General features: G+C 40.6%; 1 protein-coding gene across 1 annotated transcript in view; it reads left to right on the plus strand.

Annotated features, from left to right (window-relative positions):
- Positions 1 to 8,402, plus strand: part of DKK2 (dickkopf WNT signaling pathway inhibitor 2) — a 41,948-nt gene extending 33,546 nt beyond the window's left edge. Inside the window, exons 2-4 of the mRNA XM_005238049.3 lie at positions 5,188 to 5,338; positions 6,012 to 6,161; positions 6,699 to 8,402. Coding sequence (XP_005238106.1) covers positions 5,188 to 5,338; positions 6,012 to 6,161; positions 6,699 to 6,949 — 552 coding nt within the window. The 3' untranslated portion in view covers positions 6,950 to 8,402. The remainder of the gene's footprint in view (positions 1 to 5,187; positions 5,339 to 6,011; positions 6,162 to 6,698) is intronic.
- Positions 8,403 to 20,185: the final 11,783 nt, after the last annotated feature.

Consider the following 20,185-nt stretch of genomic DNA (forward strand, 5'->3'; position numbering starts at 1 on the left):
TTTATGTGGTTCTGAATGAAGAGCTGTTATTTCCATTGTCACAAAGGTTTGTATCCTGTGATTGTGTTAGGTCTTCTCGTTGACTTTCATAGAGAGGATCTTCATTCTATCTCCAAACAGGCAAGTGGGACAAATCCCACGTGTGAGGTATTCATCTAGCTCTACAGGTGATATGTTGCCTGCAACTGTCCCATCAATGTTAATCTGTTAAAAGCCCAAACAGATTTGAGATTCCAACTCAGAATCAGGCCCAACCAAGGAGTCAAACAATTACTTGCATTCTTTGTAATTAGTCTTGACAGCTAGCTATTTGGTTAAAGCATACGTTTGCATTTCCTCATTTATTGTCATGCTTTTACTTTGGATTAACTAATTCTTCAGAGAGAGAAAAGCAAAAGTTGACCTGGCACCCCTGTGGCTACTCCATACGTTTGCTCTATGAGGACCAAGTCCTTGCTCAGAAAGATAGTTCTGTCCTGTCCAAAGCAGGATGGGAAGGAGAGGCTTTCACCGTGGTTGAGCCAGTTGGTTGCTTCATCATGCCTGATGGCTGTGGAATATTAAGCAATATGCACATTCCCAAGACTAAAGGGCAAACAAGCTCTAACTTTCAGCTCTTATGTGGAGGGTGGAAACTCTGCCCTCTTGCCTATAGTTCAAGCCAGTTTTGATCATCTAGTTAGCACACTGGCTGTAGATAGATCAGCTTCCACCTCCTTTACAGTCATTATTTTAAAATTTATAAAGGTGTGATGAATTGAAGTAGAGCAAACAACCTTTTTTCCTGATGTAACAAATGAGTAAGAGACTGAGTTGCAGTATAAATTCATTTGTGGTAAGCTGTCTCACAGACATGGTATGAATATACCAGGTTATGTGGATGTGATATAAAAGATGAGTCTTTTAATAGCAGAAAAAGACATTTCTGCTGGATGTGATAAAATAACCCAGTGGCACAGGTATTTGCATAGGGTATTAATAACTAGGGATTCTGTATGTACAAGACTGTGACTAGTAGCCTAAATTTGATTTCTAACACACTGGTACCTAGGAAACAAGATTATTCCTGGGGCAATGTATGTGTCCTTTTTCTTCAGCCATTTGTCTCACCTTTGCAATAGCTACCGCCTCTTCACCAGGTGAGACAGAGTGATGAAGGATTGACCAGATAGCTCTACAGTGCTCTTACTTTCTGGCTGTACAGCTAGCTGTGGCTTTTGTCCTGTTCTTCAGCTCAGTCCCCAGTACCATTACAGGACAGTTGTGTGAGACAGAAGCTGGCCAAGCGTCCAGTACAGTAACTGGAGTGATATTGTCATTTATGTGGTACCTGACACTTTAGCTCTCCCCTAGAGTGCTGCTCAGCATCCAAGTGAAAGGGTAATGAATAACCTCCATGCTGTTTCTTCTGCTGGGAGTGGTAGTAGCCATGATCTCCTGCCAGGACTGACTCTGCACTTGGACTTTATGATGTGTTTAAAAAAAAAAAGTTAACTGCTTCTGGAGGAGTCACTACTGATATCTTTTCCACGAAATCACTTATTTAGGCACAGCTCCTCTCAGCATTGAAGGTGGGTCTGAAGCCAGCAGTGTCTAGGACTGCTTCTGCTGGATACGTGATGACACAGCCTAGGTAAAAATGCCAGTGGGTCTTCCTGCCTTTCTCCAACGGACTTAGGTAGTACGGCATGGAGTCGCTTCAGCATAAAAACAAATAAGACATCATAACACGAGCAAATGAGAGCCTGGTGACTAAGATGCTGGCTGGGAATATTCTCTTCAAATATTTGCTGGAGGCCATGCTGAAATTCAAGCCCTTATCTCCCAAAGCTCAATTAAGCGTGTCTGCCATCAGCCTGCTGACTCACCCTTCAGCACATTACAGCAGCTGTGTTACTCTCCCTCTGAAGTGCTTCTCCATTATGTTTTATAGTGCCAGACAGAGAGACTCAGACTGACTGACTCCATAGCACAACAGCCCCACCACTTAGTATGGCCCCAGCTTGCGGTGACACTCTGTGGTGCAGGATGACCGTATAAAATGGATGGCAAACGACTCCAGCAAAAATACCAATAAAACTTCATTGCATCAAGAAAAAGTGTGAAGTTCAAACTCCTCTGCCAAAAGGGGAAGAAAAATGTAGAAATAAACCCCACTCCTGCGCTTTCTTCAAATCAAGGGAATGGCGTTAGCCACTTAGTCGCAATTGTCAGTCCTTTCCTCAGCATCACTGGGAAGTTCATACAAAAGGAAAAGCCTCAGCAGCCTCGTAGCAGGACTTGCTCAACTATAAAATTCCCCAGCTTTTCTCCTCTATCATCTGCATAATTTTACTTGAGTATTTCTATCTTGTACTCTTGGCATTTTGAATAGAAATTCAAGAATAACAGGAATGGATATTCATATTCTCTCTCCCAAAAAGAAATGTTTAACATGTGTTGCAAAGGTTAGTCTTGGTGGACTGATGTGGTGGACATCTTGGCACAGTACGAGTGGCACTTGTTTAAATATCTAGCCTGAATCCTCCAACAGGGCAAAAAATCCAGTACATCTTTGCTGTACATTTTTGGACGTGCATTCAACAGTATCTTTTATACAAGGATACAAAAGTAAGTGGAGTGACTGAGGAGAAAACTCAGCAAGCAATGCTCTTAATCAGAGAACACATTCTGAAAATGCAGCTCATTATCGCAGGCAAATCTAGTTTATGTCATGCTACGGGTGACTTGATCGCCTGTAATCTGGGCTAAAAAATTAAATAAGATTGTTTAAATGCAGCTTCAGGGAGCGCTACATATTTTATCTTGGTTTCATCTGTTTTCCCATGATATCAAAGCTGTGTTTAGTGGATAGAGATTTACAACCAGAAAATGATATGTATAGCTGAAGAATGTGAAGGATGATGTGCCTTGTAGAATTAGTTATCGTTGCTGGGGAAGTAGAGCTGGTTTACAGATTGCTTTTTCCCTCTCCATCTGGGACTGATCTGCGTCTTCACGTTGTATATAGGAAATGTTCTCTGCAATTCTCTAAGCATAAAAACTGTATTTCAGGCACTGTGGTGTAGGAGATTTTGAAAACCTTGACACATGTATACACAATTGTTAGCATGTACATTTTTACAAGTATTTTTTCTTCATCCCATATATTTTTTCTAAAACTATACATATTTATACCTAGATTGGCTCAGCTACTGCCAACAATGGGGCAATTCTGAACACTTTTCCCCTTGTGTTAGCCAAGGCCGTGTACACACTATTCTGTTTTGGTTTTGTATTTTAATACTGAATGCTATGCAGTGACAGAACTTACTTTGCTGGGAGCAGTTGTTCCAATGAATGTCTAGAGACTAGGAGATAGACACAAGACTACGTAGGCATTTTTGTTCCTAGCTCCTTGTGATTGATAGCTAGGGTATCAAATGAATGGTGGTTTTGGAAGAAAGATCAAGGCAACTGATGGCATGAGGCATTTGCAATAGGATTTTTCATATAGCTGGCTGGCAGCTGGTCTTTTGGGGCTTTGAATGGACTTGCCAGTTGTCTGAGCTACATGTAACACAACTATTTTTTGATGTGCTGCAGTCATCTGCCTTAGCTAGGTCAATGTTTTGGCTTATTTTTTTCATTTTAGAAGTGTCATCTTTATTCAGGATGGGGCTCTAGAGTGGGACTAAAGGCTGAGTTTATGTCACTTTCCTTGGCAGTTTTTAATGTTGAAATTCTCTTTTGTTACTTTTACCATTCTTAAAGACAGAGCTGAGAGTTGGCAATTAGATGCGTATCTTAAGCTAGCCTTTACATGTCACTCAGCCTAAAAGCCAAAAGTAAAACTGGCACTAGATATGGTATGTGAGAGCATTCATTAGCACCATTGAGGATCAGGGAACCCTTTTTTTAAAAGCTGTTTGAGGAACCAAAGGAAAACTGCAAGTAGGCTTCTTGCTGACAAGTTGCAGGTGTATACCACATGCCCATATTGGAAAAAAGATGCAGTTATGAAGGTCTTGATGACAGACAAGGGTCTAAAATGCCTTCATCTTCAGGTTTTAGCTAGTCCATCTGTTTTTTATTTGCATTTCCCCCCGCTAACAGTATTAGTATTTTCCAAATTCGGTATAACCATTCACAGGTCTATGTAAAATCGCTTTTCTGTATTGTAAGATCCTTAGTTTAGAAAGGTCTCATTTAAGTCAGGGAAGTCTTACTTTTATGGTAACTGTATCATAAGTTGTAAGTCAATATTAATGATTTATTTCTGGAGCAATGAAGGAAAGGAATGATGAGGTTGTGGGGAGAGCACTTCAGATCTGCTTTGCTAGAACAGGTAGAATCCACTTATGCCTTAAAACTACTGACCAGGTGAGTGCTACTGTCTTTTATTGCTACTCCTAGTTAAAAGATCTGGCCTTCTTTGATGTTCATCCTCTCGATGAACTCAAGGATGGACTCAAGCGGAAATGTTTATTCTTCAGGGAGAAAGACATACACATACGTCAGGTTACTCCAAACAGCTGCACTCCGGAATCATTCTTCAAAGGCACATATTCAGAGGGCAGAAGTAATGGGGCAGCAGTACTTGGGAAATATCCAGCCAGCACTTTTTGTACTGTAAAGTATATTTTGACAAAGAAAACAACTAATGAAATCACGTGGGAAATGGCATGGTTCTCCCTTCCACTGATGGCACTGGAGAAACTTGCTTGGTTTTATTATCAGACCTCTTGTTTTTTCTGCAATTCTCAACAGAATGGCACAAAACAAGAGAAATAAGTTCTCTGTCTAAAAGAACAATTTTCAAAGCAAATTCTCAACAGCCTCAGAGTTTTTCTTTTCTGAGAACAATATAATTCAGAGGCCTGAACCCACAAAAGCATGAGTTCTTTTGTGTCAACATATGTTTGAGGCAAGAAAAGGTGAAATCATGAGGAAGCTGGTTGTATCTCACTGGCTTTTTAAGCAGATACATCTTCACCAGCAGCATGAACTCAAGGATTGTTATATGGCTGCAGTGAAGCATCCCTACCTGCATCTCCTGGCCCCAGTGAGTGGCATATCAACTGCTGGTTTCTTTGTGTGTTTGGGAGTTTCAGTGGTGGTATTTGGTGTTTGTTTTTTTTCAAATGGGTGGCGTACATGTCTTCTATGAAAGAGTGCTTCACTGTGAACCTTTCTTTAACCCACCAGGCTTATCCTTGTACCAACGATAAGGAATGTGAAGTTGGGCGATACTGTCACAGTCCTCATCAAGCAACGTCTGCATGCATGATGTGCCGGAGGAAGAAGAAGCGTTGCCACAGAGATGGCATGTGTTGCCCTGGGAACCGCTGCAATAATGGTATATCAATAATTTCTTGGTTTTCCTCCATAAAATCAACATTTTGATAGCATCTATTTCTCTGAGTGTTCCCAGGAACAGTATTTTTTTCTGGGTGACTGTGCTTCTGTTTCTAAACCAAGAAAATTTTCATTTTCTACTTCATTCCACTCCATTTTTTTTAATAGCATTTCTATGTTTAAGGCTTGTGTACTCCTAGACTTTTTCCCATTTTGGAGTGGGGAAACCCAAAAATGGTGCTGCCGCTGACTGAAATCACAGCACTATATTCAATGTGGTTTGGTACAGAGCTGTACAGAACCCATATTTTTGAGGAAGCAAAAGAGACTTAATGAATCCTTGATCTACACTCCCGGGGTGGGGGGTTATAACCATCCTGTTTGCATTCCCATACTCTCCTCCAGAGACTGGAGAGAGATGTCTACAAGGCAATCTCCAGGTACTCGGACCATAAAGCCAGAGAGAGTGACAGCAAGACAGCCAGGCAGTGAGCGAGGCAGAGCTGTAGTGCCGTTAGGTGCCAGGGATCAGGGACAGAGGTTGATTAGAGCTGAGCATCACCAAGGCCAAGCCCCAGCACTTTCATAGTCCTGGTTCTGATCCTGGTCTGTGTACATCTCTCAATTGCTTTTCCTCTTGTTCAAATCTTTGACTGGCTGTTTTTTCCTCACAGGTATTTGCATACCAGTAACTGAAAGCATCCTTACACCTCACATCCCTGCTCTAGAAGGGCCACGCAACAAGAAGAACAGTCATTATGCTAGCAAGGATTTGGGATGGCAAAACCTAGGGAGGCCGCGCTCCAAGCTGTCACACATAAAGGGTAAGATCACGTTTGCACTACACTGCTTTGTTCCTTCAGGTTATGAATCATGTTAAGATAGAGCTGTTAAGATACAGCAATGCAATCCAGAAATAAGCAGTAATTTCACAGGGAGTGAATGTCTATCGTGAGAATTCACAGCATGACTCAAAAAGTAATATAACATCAATCAACAGTTCCTGTGATTGAAACAGCCTCTGCTTTCCTCTCTGTATCAGGGGTGGACTGACAGTCCATTTTTCAGCTGTGCAAGATTGCACACATCCTCCTTTTATAATAGTCATGTAATTAAGCACTCTTAATTCTGCTTACAATCCCGTAGCTGAATTTCTCCTTACTAACTCTTATGGCAGGTCTCATTAATTATTTCCTTGAACCTTCCTAATTCATCTCTTCCCTTGTGTTTACATCCTTTAAATAGCCACAGATGGAAACACAATCACTCCTTTTGCTGAGCTTCATTTGCTTGTCAGTCTGCACTGAATTTGCACTTTCACATTTTCCCATGAGGTAAAATAGTTTGGTTGCTCTTTTTAGGACATGAAGGCGATCCCTGCCTGCGGTCATCAGACTGTATTGAGGGACACTGCTGTGCTCGCCATTTCTGGACCAAAATCTGCAAGCCTGTGTTGCATCAGGGGGAGGTGTGCACCAAACAGCGCAAGAAAGGGTCTCATGGACTGGAGATTTTCCAACGGTGTGACTGTGCCAAGGGGCTGTCTTGCAAAGTATGGAAAGATGCGACCTCCTCTTCTAAATCAAGACTTCACGTATGCCAGAAAATCTGAATGAGGATTGGGAAGATAGTATTAAGTGACTGTGGATTTATGTATTTAATGCATTATGGCATGGTGAGAAATAAGGACTGCAAATAAAAGCAGAATGGCTAAAGTAAAAGTTAGGGTAGGAGTAGAAGTCACACCAAATGCATTTCTTTTTGAGCTGGTGGTAAACACAAGCGCAGCTGGAGTTCTCCGACTGTGCAGCTCTTCTGTAAATAACTTCTACGGTTTGTGGGAAATGCTAGTATGCAAACAAGAACAGTGGAAATTAATGTCACTTACCTTGCTGTGTTGTCCCGTGATGTTTCAGGGGTTCAGTGTTAGGGCTGCAGTGGGTTTCCAGTGTGGTAATGACTGCTAAGTAAATTGTATACATTGTACTCCTATAGGAAGCAACGCATGCCAGGAAGGCTCATCTGTCAACGCATTATTTGCCACATTGCAGGTGTGAGAAATGGAAATATAAAGCTACTGTGAATGTCCACACACCCTTGTCATTCAGGGCTCACACCAGCAAAGAAAGCACTCCTGCAGGACAAGAGTGCTGTTTCACAGCCCTCGTGAAAGAGGTGAAAACTTGCCATCTCACAATTTCAAGAAAGCAGCAGTTTCTCTAACAGGAGGCATTTAAACAGGGTTTTGTTTCCTATACATAGGTAAATTGAAATGCTTTATGTAGTTCAATGTCATAGTACGGCACTTAATCGCTTTTATTTGCCTCAGTTTACTGCTAGTATACGGGGGGTTGAACAGGTGAAGCAAATATGTGCATGCTGAATCCAGAATTATATACAGGCAGTCGCTCATTATTCCTAAATATACTTTCCTTGCCTAAGCATACTTGTATTATAGACATTTCAAGAAGAAGTAGCAGAGTGTTGAAGTGCCTAACACGAAGAGCTATGAAGTTGTTTCACTGTTGCTGTTATAACAGATGATGTAGACATTTGTTGAGGTATTTAGAGCATACTGTTACAAACTCAAATTTTTACATTTTATTAGTAGCAACAGGCTGCTGCTGGCGCTCTGCAGAAGTATAATGGATCTGTTTCTTAGAGGCAGCAAAGAAAAAGGAGCTGCTGGCTCTTGTGAGCACCTTCTCTCCTGCAGAAAAGGATGCAAGAAGATGGTACGACTGCAAATGCCTTGTTAAACATCATGTGGTGTCACACCTTACCAGCCTCTAGCATGTATTCAGCCTGAACTTGATGCCCTCTCCGTCTGGACTGTTCTGCCAGGAATGATGGAAGTACAGGGACTGTGGAAACAACTGACAACTCTACGTTGTTTGTGTACTGGTTACAAAAAAGGACAGTCTCTATCCCTTGACTTGTCTCCCAGATCTTTTCAAACTTTTTTCATTTTACTTATTTGCAAGTATTCCTTTGTTGGTAAAGAGACTGATATTTCTTTAAAGAGGTATGATTCTATAGCTGAGCTACTGCTAAGTTGTAATTACCCATTTTCATGTTTTGTAATACAAGGGACTTTTCCGTTCAATCTGAACAATGTTCAGATTCTATTCTGAACAATGCAGGTAGACCAGTTTGTAGTTTAATGTTGAAGACCATGTTACCCATACCTGACACCTTCTTCCACCAGTGGATGTTTTAAAGCTATAGCTTGGCTACACCACCTATTCAAACTTCCTTAATTAGACCTCAGCTACATTGCCTTTATCTTTCGTAAGAGTCTAAATAAGAAGAGTATTTCACATGCCTCTTTTCCCTACTGGGGTTAAGTTTTTTATTGACCTAGAAGCACCGCTCAGAGACAGAGTCTTCTTCGTTTTTATTAGTCTCAGTCAGAGTTTTATCTTGCAGTCCTATCCTTGCAGCTCTGCTTATTTCAGCGTAACTGAAACTTAGAAATAGCATAATTTCAGGATATTAAACAAGTACAGGTACCAATTTTGCAAGTGTTATTTACAATGGCATAGCACATACTCAGCAGAAGAGCTCTATTACTCTCGTTGTGACTACGTAAAAAAGAAAATGATACCCAGCATGAGCGGGTGTGTGTGTGCAAAAATTGGCTTTCAGCAATTTTAAGCTTTTCTTATCATTGGCCTATCCCCCTTTTCCTCTTGTAAGACATAGTTATTTGGGATAATTTATTTACAGGAAATGTTTAATGAGATGTATTTTCTTATAGAGATATTTCTTACACAAAGCTTTGTAGCAGAATATATTTGCAGCCTGTTGACTTTAATGTAGAAAAATGTATAATAAGATTAAATATATTAAATGTCCTTTCTCGGTCCTCCCCAAATATTTTACCCATATTCTTTTCCTTACCTGCTACTTAAGAAGAGTAGTTCTTTCTGGAAAGATATGCAAATCTATTGGAAAAAAACCCATATATTTTAGCTGTACAAGAAAAACATCTGATTGTACTTGTGTCTCAAAGCTGAGTTTTAGGTAAAACAGTAAAACAGTGAAGGTCATCTTAAAATCCCCATGCGTCTTTTCTACAAAACCGGTTTAAGTGGCATCTACCTGTATTCTCTTGATATTCAAGAATGTGTTTTGAAAAAAATGCGCCTGGATGTATAATGTTCAATCAACTGGGTTAAACAGGAAACAGACGTGTTCCCTGGATAGTGATACATATCAGAGAGACTCACGGTAGGTACAGCTGGTATTCAAACTACATGACATTTTGCTATAGGTTACAGCAGACATATGCACTGCTGCAAGATCTGTAACTAGCAGTTCTGAAAGGGCACATAATGGCATTCAGCTCTAGTAACATATAACAATCCTTATGACACAACTGAAAATATTGCTAACTAAAACCAGCCAAGTTCTGATCCCAGGAAAACCCCTGCAGAGCTCAATAAATATTGCAAAATAATGGCTGTGGTTATTGAGCAATGGTCTTAATATCCTTGTTAATTGTTTCTGATAACTCTTTGCTCAAACAGATGTACATTTGGAGGATGGAACAGTCTCCAAGTAGCACTAGTGTTTGTACAAAATAATGAAAAGGTTTTGCTACTGTTATTTGCAATATTTGGTTGGTAGGCCTCTGAAAATTCTAATGCTTTTAACAACTACATAATAAAGCTGTGAGCATCTTCAGAGCCCAATGACTTCAACAGAACCTGAGACTGCCCAAGCCTTCAGAGGCTTAATCTGGGAACAAAAACAATAGACACAGGCCATTCGTTGCACACCACAAATGCTGAGCAACATAGCTGAACCAAATAGCATGCAAGCAGTTTCGCAAAACTGAAGTGTGATTGTTTAGAGGCCATTCAATGTTTTTGGGAAATATACATCAGTTTGAGAATAAAAGAACAGCTAAATTTGGGGATAATTGCTCTCACTCACTGTGTCATCCATCAAGGGAATTGAGAATCACTTTGGCTCAGTAACATTTCAGAAATCTGCTGTCATGACACAAGCACTGAAGAGATTATTGCTGAACAATTCAAATACTTTTCCTATTAGCCTAAAATAGCTTCACAGCAATGCAACATCTCTTTGGAAATACTTACTAATGTTCCTAAAAATAACAGATTTCTACTCTATAGCAGCGTATATTTGATTTACAGTATAAATGTGGGTGTTCCTCTATTACTGTACTATTTGCTTTGTCTTACATTGTTTGCAACCTGTAGTATTTATGATTTGAAACATTTTTAATGAAAGCAATTAAAAAAAATTTATGTACTTACTTGTATAACAACACTTTCAACAGCATACATGCCACACCTAAAACACAATTCAAAGAATTCAAGCCATCTTCTGCATATTCTGACTTTCCTGCTCATTGTCTCAATAGCAGCAAAAAACCCTACTCACCAAATACCATGAACTGTCTTGGGCAGAGGTTTGGAAGAGACATTCCTAAACTGTTCCTTGTCTCCAACCTGCCAGCCCCCTGCTCTCACTTCAGAGACCTGCATCATCACCCCAAATAGGAAAGGTAAAGGCTGTAAAAGAAAAATTCTGTTTTTACATCCCTTCCAGATTCCTTTCCTTCTAGATATCCTGAAGGTTAAAGCCAGCAGAAACTCACATTGCAGGTACTCTGCGCCAAGGCTTTTTGGAGTCTTGAGATCTATCTATCTTCTAACTTTCAAAAAGTTAATTGCTAAGGAAGTTATGTAGATAATAAGACCGCATTTACAAAAAATAAACAAACATAGCTCTTTGGATTGTCAATCAAGTGTTCTGAAAATAACTGTCCACAGTGGGGCAAAACACACCAGCTTTCACCCTCCCTAAAACCCCATCAACCTCACCTGTAGACCCTAACAAAGGGAATGCAGTTGTTGGTTTGTTTGTTTGTTTGTTTGTTTTTACACCAGGCACAGCTTCAGTGAACACAAAGCCATCATTAATTTTGGTTTTAAATCACACTAATAATAAAGTTATGCTTTCTGACCTAGCTCGCCAGTCTGATGTATGGTGTCTTTCAGAGGCTGCATTAGACAGAAGTGAAGGAACAGAGTTAGCATAGAGGTCTGCACCCCCTCTTTTAAATGATAACATTTCTGCTCAAGTGCCTTATTACCTAATACAATTTTTAACACACCCACCACCACCAAAGTGCGCGTACAGTTCAGGACAGACCTTACACCCATTCTTACCTTGTGTTTTACCTTCAACTTTATGTGACAGTTGTCAGCTGCTGGAGTGTGGCAAATGTCTGTTGCAGCCCTCTCTTATCTCGCTGCTCTGCCAGCTTTTTACAGACCTGCTCAAGGCAGCAATGCAGGAGGTAAGGAGAAAGCACAGAATATGGTATTTGGGGTGGGGAGGGTGGACTGAAGAGAGCCAGCCAGAAGCTGGAAAAGGCTGGGAGAGGAGGAAATCTACCTCAAAATTTAATTAGATGCTATTGCATCATATGCATGTGAACGTTCATCGTATCCCACCCAATTATCAATGAAGAAAGGGCAAATGTGCTCTGCCTGTTCCTGAGCTGCATCCTCAACAGCACTAACCCAAAGGCAGGGGGAGGCCTGATGGAGTGGTTCTGGTCCGTCAAAAGCTAAAATGCTGAGCCGATGTCACCCTGGCAGCAGTGTGCCTCTCACCTTGGTCCTCTGTGCATTCAAATCCCAGTCATTCCAGAGGCTTTGGATTTGTCACCAGCCCTCGGACAGATTATTCAGACAACTTTGCTATAGCTCACAGCTTGCCCATGCCTAGGGATCCCACTGGAAGACTGCAGAGAAGGAAGGAAGGAAAAGACAAAAGCAGGAGACAGCTGCTGCATTGCAGAAACTCCAGCTGGTCCCAGAGCTATTATTTTGACCACCACTGATGGACTGACCCTGATGGATATACAACATTGGATGGAGCTCATTGCAAACTTGTTTATTCTGGCAGCTCCCTGTTTTTTTTGGAATTGCTTATTGTTATAGCATGAGTGTCAATTACTTATTTACAAATGTCTGGTACCAATAAACTCTTTGTTTTTTACAGTACTGGCTTGCAGCTTGATTTAGAAGTGGTTTGCTGCATGCCAACTTCCTGAAGCAGAGGAAATAATCTTTTAGAAGAAATCAACATTTTAAAAAGCACAGGCTTTTCCCTTTTTTTTTTTTTTTTTGTTTGTTTTAAGAAAAAATATTTAGAAAAAGAGGAGGAAAAATACATAATTAACACAAAAGGTTCCCCCAACACAAATCTTAGTCTTTGAGGCCTTGGCAAAACTCATACTGTAATTCTCCCCTGCTGTTATCAAAGTTGGCCAAAGAGCAGTCAACAAATCAGAAATGTATACCTGTGTAGCTGCAATGACATGCATATTCCTGTTTTATATTCTTTATACACTATTCTTTATTCCTGAGAGTATGTTATTCATCAATATTCACTTAACAGGCTTGCAAACTTTTTTTTAATCAACTATTAATCAAATATTCAATGATTCAATACAACTCTAAGTGTAGGGCTCACAGATATTGTTTCGTTCCCTAATTACAGTAATTTTTAATGGAGCCATTAGATCTCCATTAGAAATTCATCAGGATGACTGCAAATAACTGAAGCAAGAGGCCTTCCGTCTACTACAATAGCATTTGGCGAGACCTCAAAATATATCAAAACCTATGAATATATCAAATTAATTGTCATTTCTCTGCACCTCTGGATTTTTACTTCTGGCGTAGTCAGATGTGGAAATGCCAAACTGTAATTCTCACCATATCTCCAACCTGACAACAAATACATATATATATATATATATAAAATACTAATAATTCCCATTGTAGAGCCTGTTTTCATGAGGTTTGCAGCTCAAAACATGTATTCAAAAGGTTCAGAAGTTTTGAAGCAGAATCCAGTATTCTTTATATTTATTCAACACCAACTTGCAAACATTTTGAGATTCACTTATTAAAAGCTCTTGTAAAAACATATGTTTATACAATTGCAATCACATACCATATTGTGTAATACACAGAATAAATACATCTTCCAAAAGCAGAAGAAATTAAATGAAGAAATTTTCCCTCTACAGCTTAATGCTGAAGACTAAAAGTCACCAATGACAGAGTGCAATCATTTAGTACTCGTATTGTACAGGAACTCTCTTAATGATTCAAACTAAAAATATGAAAGTGCTTTAGTACAACTCCCCTGAATGCTTGAGCGACACCATAATTCTAACGTTGTCATCAGGGTGCACTGCTGCTTACCTTTCAGCATTTACAGCAATAGGATTTCACCCTGGGTGCATTGCGATAATTACTTCTTGAAAATAATTGGTTATAAACAGGCAGTTCCCATCGTGGTGTCATAAATCTGGCCATATAATTTATGTATCGACAGTCATTATCACCGCTGGTGACAGCCTCTCTGAATAAGTGAGCAGGAAGACACTCATACGAAGAAATCTTGCTTCGCGTGCAAATATTTTAACAAAAGATGGAAGTACTTAAGTTGCATCTTACCTTTATTAAGGGTCATCTTCCCTAGTGTTGTCTTCCCCATCTGAACCGGGAGATTCATTTCATGACCAAACATGTATTTAATGAGCTCCTCAGCTGTGTTATCAGAGTAATTTTGTGTGTCCTAGAAACAACACAGGAAATTAGTTTTCATGCAAGAGTTCCAATTTAATTTTACTTTTGGTTATTAATTCACACTTCTGCCTTTTAAAAACAAAATAGACTGTTAGAATTTGCAAACTGTTTCAGGAATATTCCACCTCTAATTACAGAATTTAAATCAAAGTAATTGCATGAACTGTAGAAGAAACCAAAACTGAACGGTTGTTTTTAATATTTACTGAGCACTAACAAATCGAGTAGACAAACTGTCAAGGAAACGCGAGATGAACTTTGCAACAGCTTGCGATAAATTTTAAGATTCCTGATTCTTACAGCATCTAAGTATTTCCTAAAAGACATCTCTGAAACACTAACACTTAGGCTACATAGAAGCTGATTTACCAATGAGCCCCTAGGCAGAAAGTCCTGTAGAAGTCAGCGGCAGCAGCTGAGGTTTAGCACTCCAGTAATGTTAGAAAATGTCTGTGTGTCACCATGTGGCACAGGTCACCTTTCCTGAAAAATAAAAGTAAAGCCAGAAAACACTCAATGCAGAACTGAAAAGACTTCAGAGATGGGCAGTAACAACATTGCAGGAGCAGAAAACAGTTGCAGGAAAAGTTTCACAGAGGAGAATAAGGAGGATTGGTTCAGGGATCAAGGTTTTATTGACTATTTTAGAAAGAAAATTACTGTGAAGATGATGATGAAGTGCTATAAAGTAAGAAAAGGTTGAGGGAAGGAAACCTGATGCAAGAATTTAAAACTCTGCATGTCAGAAAGGAAGAGTAGGTCATTATACTAACCTTGTGCACAGCAAGCCACTGTATTTTACCTGCTTAGCCCGTGTAAACACCGTCATGAACACTTCTCTAAAGCACAACTCGCACATGATGTCAAATAATATTTCCCTCAAAGTCATCTCAGTTTGAAGTCACCAATAAAGGAGGTGGCTTGTTCTATATTTAAATACATCTGGATTATCCCCATTTGTTTTTATTTGGATTTTTTTTTCCAGATGAAGGAGGTATCTAGTACCTACTAATTTCTCATCATCAAGCTACTTCAACACTGAATGCCACTTATAGTTCATTCTCCTTCTCAGCCTTTTTATCATGGTCCTTTCTGCTAAAAGCATGTATTAGCATTATAGAATAGCTGAAGAGAGGTAGCAGGAGGATTTTGACAGCTATACTGGGGACATCTGAGGCTTTTCCATCTGGGGAAATTGGTGAGACTGTTTGGGATTTTGGGACAAGCATGGTAACTGCTAAAGTGATCAGCAGTTAAATGCTCATATCAGCTTTGTTGACATTTAAATTAGTATCTGTGGAGACACTCAAATAAATGTTGTAGTTTAAAGCTCATCAGAACTAGAGCTGGTGAAAAAAATCATGGAAAAGATTATTTTTTATTATTTTCTTTCACTGCTTCCATTTTGGGGTAGAAAACCTGTTTGATCATGGATTTTTACGTTTGGTCAGTTCTAGATAAAAATATATTTTATACTAAATGCATTTGTTATCGTGCTGCTCCGTTTTTGCAAAAAATAATGCTGCAACATTGATATTTAGAAAACTTCCTCAGTTCATAGCAAGAACTGTAGACTCCAGCCCCCCATGTCTAACCTCCCATCACAGAAATGGTTTCCAGTTTGTAGGAGGTAACATTAGCAATGGGAAACGGATTGTAATTCTCCTTCATTTAACATTCCTTTGTAAGATTAAGTAAGATTGTAACATTCCTACGAGTGTCGGAAAACACATCATCTCTAAGAAACAGTAGGTTTGGGTATCCCTGGGAAATTGAAGTTTACTACATTTTAAGTTGTTATTTTTAACGCCTCAAAAAAGTATAGATACTTAATAAGGGCTTTAGTCAAAGAGGAGGCCTGCACAGGATTCCGTTCAGCTAATTTTAACTGTCTGAAGGTTAGGTGTCATGACAAGGTTAGTCACACAGACAAGAGACGCTAAACAAATAATTCACACACCCCTCCACGTTAGAGCCTGCTCCTGTAGATGACGGTGTGCTGCTTGCCTCTTTCTCCACTCAGCAAAGGCAGAGCTCTGGCACTAGTTCATACCAGACCTATGGCTTTCAGGTGGGTAAGGACAGAGGTGAATTGTAGCTTGGTGCAGAGAAAGGAGGGGTTTGGGCAGTGTACGGACAGCAGGGAGAGCGGGTCAAAGACTGCCTAAGATAATATTTGAAGGTCAATCACTACCCATAATTTAAGCTCCCCATAGCTGAGCCTAGAATGGTGCAGGTTTTGTATGCTTCTGGCCAACATTTCACAAACTGCCTCTCATTGCACCTGGTTCTTGTTCTCCACACCTCTACCAGAGTGCAGGGCTGCCTTGGCCCTCGAAGGACAGCTCTCATGCCCTCCTGAGCACCTGTCCCTCTGGCTCCGGTGCCTGGTCCGATGATGCCCCTGTCATAGACTGCTCGTTAAGTTTTCAACCAGTTTCCACTTTCATTAACCCTTTGTTTCTGGAAGACACTCCTTGTAAACAGCCAGGACACCCACAAGCATCTCTGACAGCAGCTGAACCACCAGCACGGCCCTATTGTTTTGTTTCACCCATTCCCCCCACCCCAAGTCTGCAGGCAGCTCTCTGTACTTGAAGTCTAAACTCATTGATGCTGGGACTGACTTTTTGTTCTGTATTTGTACAGCACTTAGCACAAGAGCATCCTAGCTCACAGCTGAAGGTCTATTATTTTTACTACCATACATAATTGGAAACACAAACATCAGATGGGATTATTTTGTTAACAATTCCTAAAGCAAAATGAAAACACAACACTGTCCTGCCTCACACCACAAAAGTTTTCAGCTTGTAGTCCATCTCTGAACTGCATGTTCAGAGAGCTTAACCTAGAAAGCGTGCCTGTTATTAGTAAGTTGGAAAAAAATTAAGTTTGCATATCAAAAAGAGGCTAGAAAAATACTGTACTAAACCAAGAGTGGAAAACCTCATACTCTGCATAAAGGTGAGCTTGTTACAGGCTCTGGGAAGTTACTCCATCTTCTCAGCAAGCATGTGAACCAAGCAGCAGGTATCTGGGAAGGTACACACCCTGCAAATGCAAGCAAGCTAATGGCAGTGCTTCGGTGTCCTCTCCCAGGAAGGTAAAACTGCTGCTTCTGTGGCTGTACATTTCCATCTATAACAACAATACTTTAAAGCATGTCTTGCCATCACACTTGATACCATGCCAACTGCAGAAACTCTTATTATCTGCTGTTCCCATCCCATGAAAAAACTTATGACCTTTTGCTATACTGGAATTACAAACTTGTCCTAAAGCAATCAGTAATTTATATTCCATCTCCCAGATGGGCAATGCAAACAAGCAGTAGATGGACCTTCCAGTTAGTCTTTTTTTTGTCTTTTTTTTTTTTTTTAAATAAATGATGTGTGACAGTCATATGCTAAACTCATTTGTCAATCTCATTTTTTTATCTATTGCCTGGAAAATGCAGCAACCTAACCCTGGACTGATGGAAGGGAGACTTTGGGGCTGTGAATTAACAACAGCCTGCTAGGGGGAGTGAGGACAGGTGCAGGCTTTGGCCAGCTGTAGAGGTGGAGGAGTTGATTGTGAGAAGGGTCTAGACAGGACCGTTAATTAGGAAGGAGGGAAGGACAGGGCACTTTGTCAAGCCAATTTTAAAACCCATGAACTTTCACCTGAATCACCCTGGTCCAAGTCCAGCCGTGACCAAGAGGACTCCAGCTTGTCCTGATGATGTGATGGTAAAATGCTTTGCACACACAGTGGTTGGTGGTCTTGGACCTATTCCCAGAGAAGTAGACTTCCCAGCTTGGCTCAACTTTGGTCCAACTGGCAATCCTTGTTTTGTTATAATGAGGCCCAAGGTGGAAATAAGCTGGAGAGACGCATTCTTTCTTTCCTCCTGACAGATGCCTCTCCAAGGGGCCACACCAGTCTACAAGGAGCCATGTGAGTTGAGCCAGAGACATCACCTCGAGCTGCACCACGCTGAGCAAGGTGACACAGCCTGGTCACCACACAGCCCATGAGGAGGGGTCTCCTTAGGAAAGGAAGAGGCTGTGCATACTGTGGTTTTATTAAAAACCCTGACCAGGCCCCCAGGAGCACGGTATGTCATACATGGAAAAGCAGAGTGATTTTGTTCATATCCAACACAAGGCAGCCCTCAAGGAGATGTGATGGATAAGCTGAATGGTGCAGACCAGTAGAGCTGTTCGTGTCTCCTGGGGGGAGAAAAGCAAGTGCCTCCTGCACGTAAAGGAGGTTATGGATGTGTGTCTCCCTGCTCAGACAAAAAGGTAACTCTGACACTGACGGACCCATACAGGTGTGGTTCTGCATAAGCCCACTGGGGCTGAGCACATCAGGCCCTGTTGACCAATGCCATGACTCCTATTTGGTGCCCTGTACACTATGCTGATTCATGTTATTAAAAGCCATTCATCTACCAAATCAGGAAAAGGAAGTAAGTCAAAATAAGTTTTGTAATAAGGGAACTTATTATATGATATGAAACATAACAAGATCTAAAGGAAAACAATATTTGCCACCCATAAATTAAATAAACACTGCATAGCTTTTGACCCTAAAATGATGCCAGTCTTCAAAAAGGCAAGTTGGATATGGAAATATATTTTGCATATGGCTGTCATGCCCCACCCCCCCCCAGCAGAACTTCCCTCCTCCTTCCCAATGCTACCAGTCTTTCCTTTACTAGCCAATACCAAATAATTAAAAAAGAGAAATCTCACTGAACTATCACATCACTCCTGCTCCTGAAGGGGCAAGATCTCTGCTCATCATATGTTTCTTGGAGCTTTGACCTTGAAATTGCTTTATTTTTAGTTTTTGGAAAGCTGCTTTGCCTCAGGATAGTTTTTCCTCTGTTCTTTGGTTGATTTTGCAGTGGAAAGGGAAGGGGTGTTTAAACTCACAGACCGTGAAGGTCAGTGCTGGGGTGGGAAGGGCCTTTCGGGTATTTTCTATGAAGTCAGACTGCATCTGCCCAGCGGCTTTTCTTTGCTGGTATTTACAGACCAAGCCTGGAGCTCTGGGACAATACTGCACCCAGCTATGCTCAGATGGTAGTAGGAGACTGAGCTTTTACATATTATCCTTTACCTATTCCTGAGTTTACAAAACTTTCCTTTTTTAAGGGCATTTCACAGAAGTCTATGTATCAGAGGAACATGAGGTCAATGATTCATAAGGAGTTTATTTGGAAGCATCCCTTACTCTTTGAGCCAAGCTGTACATCTATTATCTTCACCATTTTCAAAACAATCCTAAAAGCACTAGAAATACACAGAGGGACAAAGTCTACAGTTCTCGTGGTTTTGGCTAGGATAGAGTTAATTTTCTTCCTAGTAGGTGGTACAGTGCTGTGGTTTGGATTTAGTATGAGAAAAGTGTTGATAACACACCGAAGTTTTAGTTGTTGCTAAGTAGTGCTTACGCAAGTCAAGGACTCTTCAGTTGCCCATGCTCTGCCAGTGAGAAGGTGCACACGAAGCTGGGAGGGAGCAGAGCCAGGACAGCTGACCCAAACTGGCCAAAGGGCTATTCCATACCATAGAATATCCCGTCATGATCACTGCCTGGGGAGTGGCTGGGCATCGGTCAGCAGGTGGTGAGCAATTGCATTGTGCATAACTTATTTTTTGGGGTTTCCTCTCTCTCTCTCTCTTTTTTTTTTTTTTTTTAAACTTTATATTAAACTGTTCTTATCTCAATCCATGGGTTTTACCTCTTTCCGATTCTCCTCCCCATCCCAGTGGAGGGGTGGGGGTAGACGTGTGCAGCAGCTGCGTGGTATTTAGTTGCTGGCTGGGGTTAAACCATGACAACAGTTCATTTCAAATCCTGAGGTAACTCACTCAGTTCTCAAGATAAAAATATAATGTCAGAATTAACATTTTTTTGTTTCTTAATCCTCCATACCATTGTACATCTGCTTATATCACTCTTTCCACTAAATAAACCTAAAAATTACTTTCCCCTTTTTATTTGCTTCTGTTAACAAGCTCACTTCCCTCAAAAAAAAAAAAAGTCTTAAGGACCATGCTTCTACATAATTGAAACAATTTTCAACAGCTTTTGAAAATTTTCAAACAGCGACATCGTATTTTGCCATGGTTTAATGCCAGCTGGCAACTAAGTGCCACATAGCCACTCACTCACTAACCCGCAGCGGGAAGGGGAGAAGA

The sequence above is a fragment of the Falco peregrinus genome, chromosome 2 (assembly GCF_023634155.1).
Source record: "Falco peregrinus isolate bFalPer1 chromosome 2, bFalPer1.pri, whole genome shotgun sequence".
Taxonomy (NCBI): Eukaryota; Metazoa; Chordata; class Aves; order Falconiformes; family Falconidae; genus Falco; species Falco peregrinus.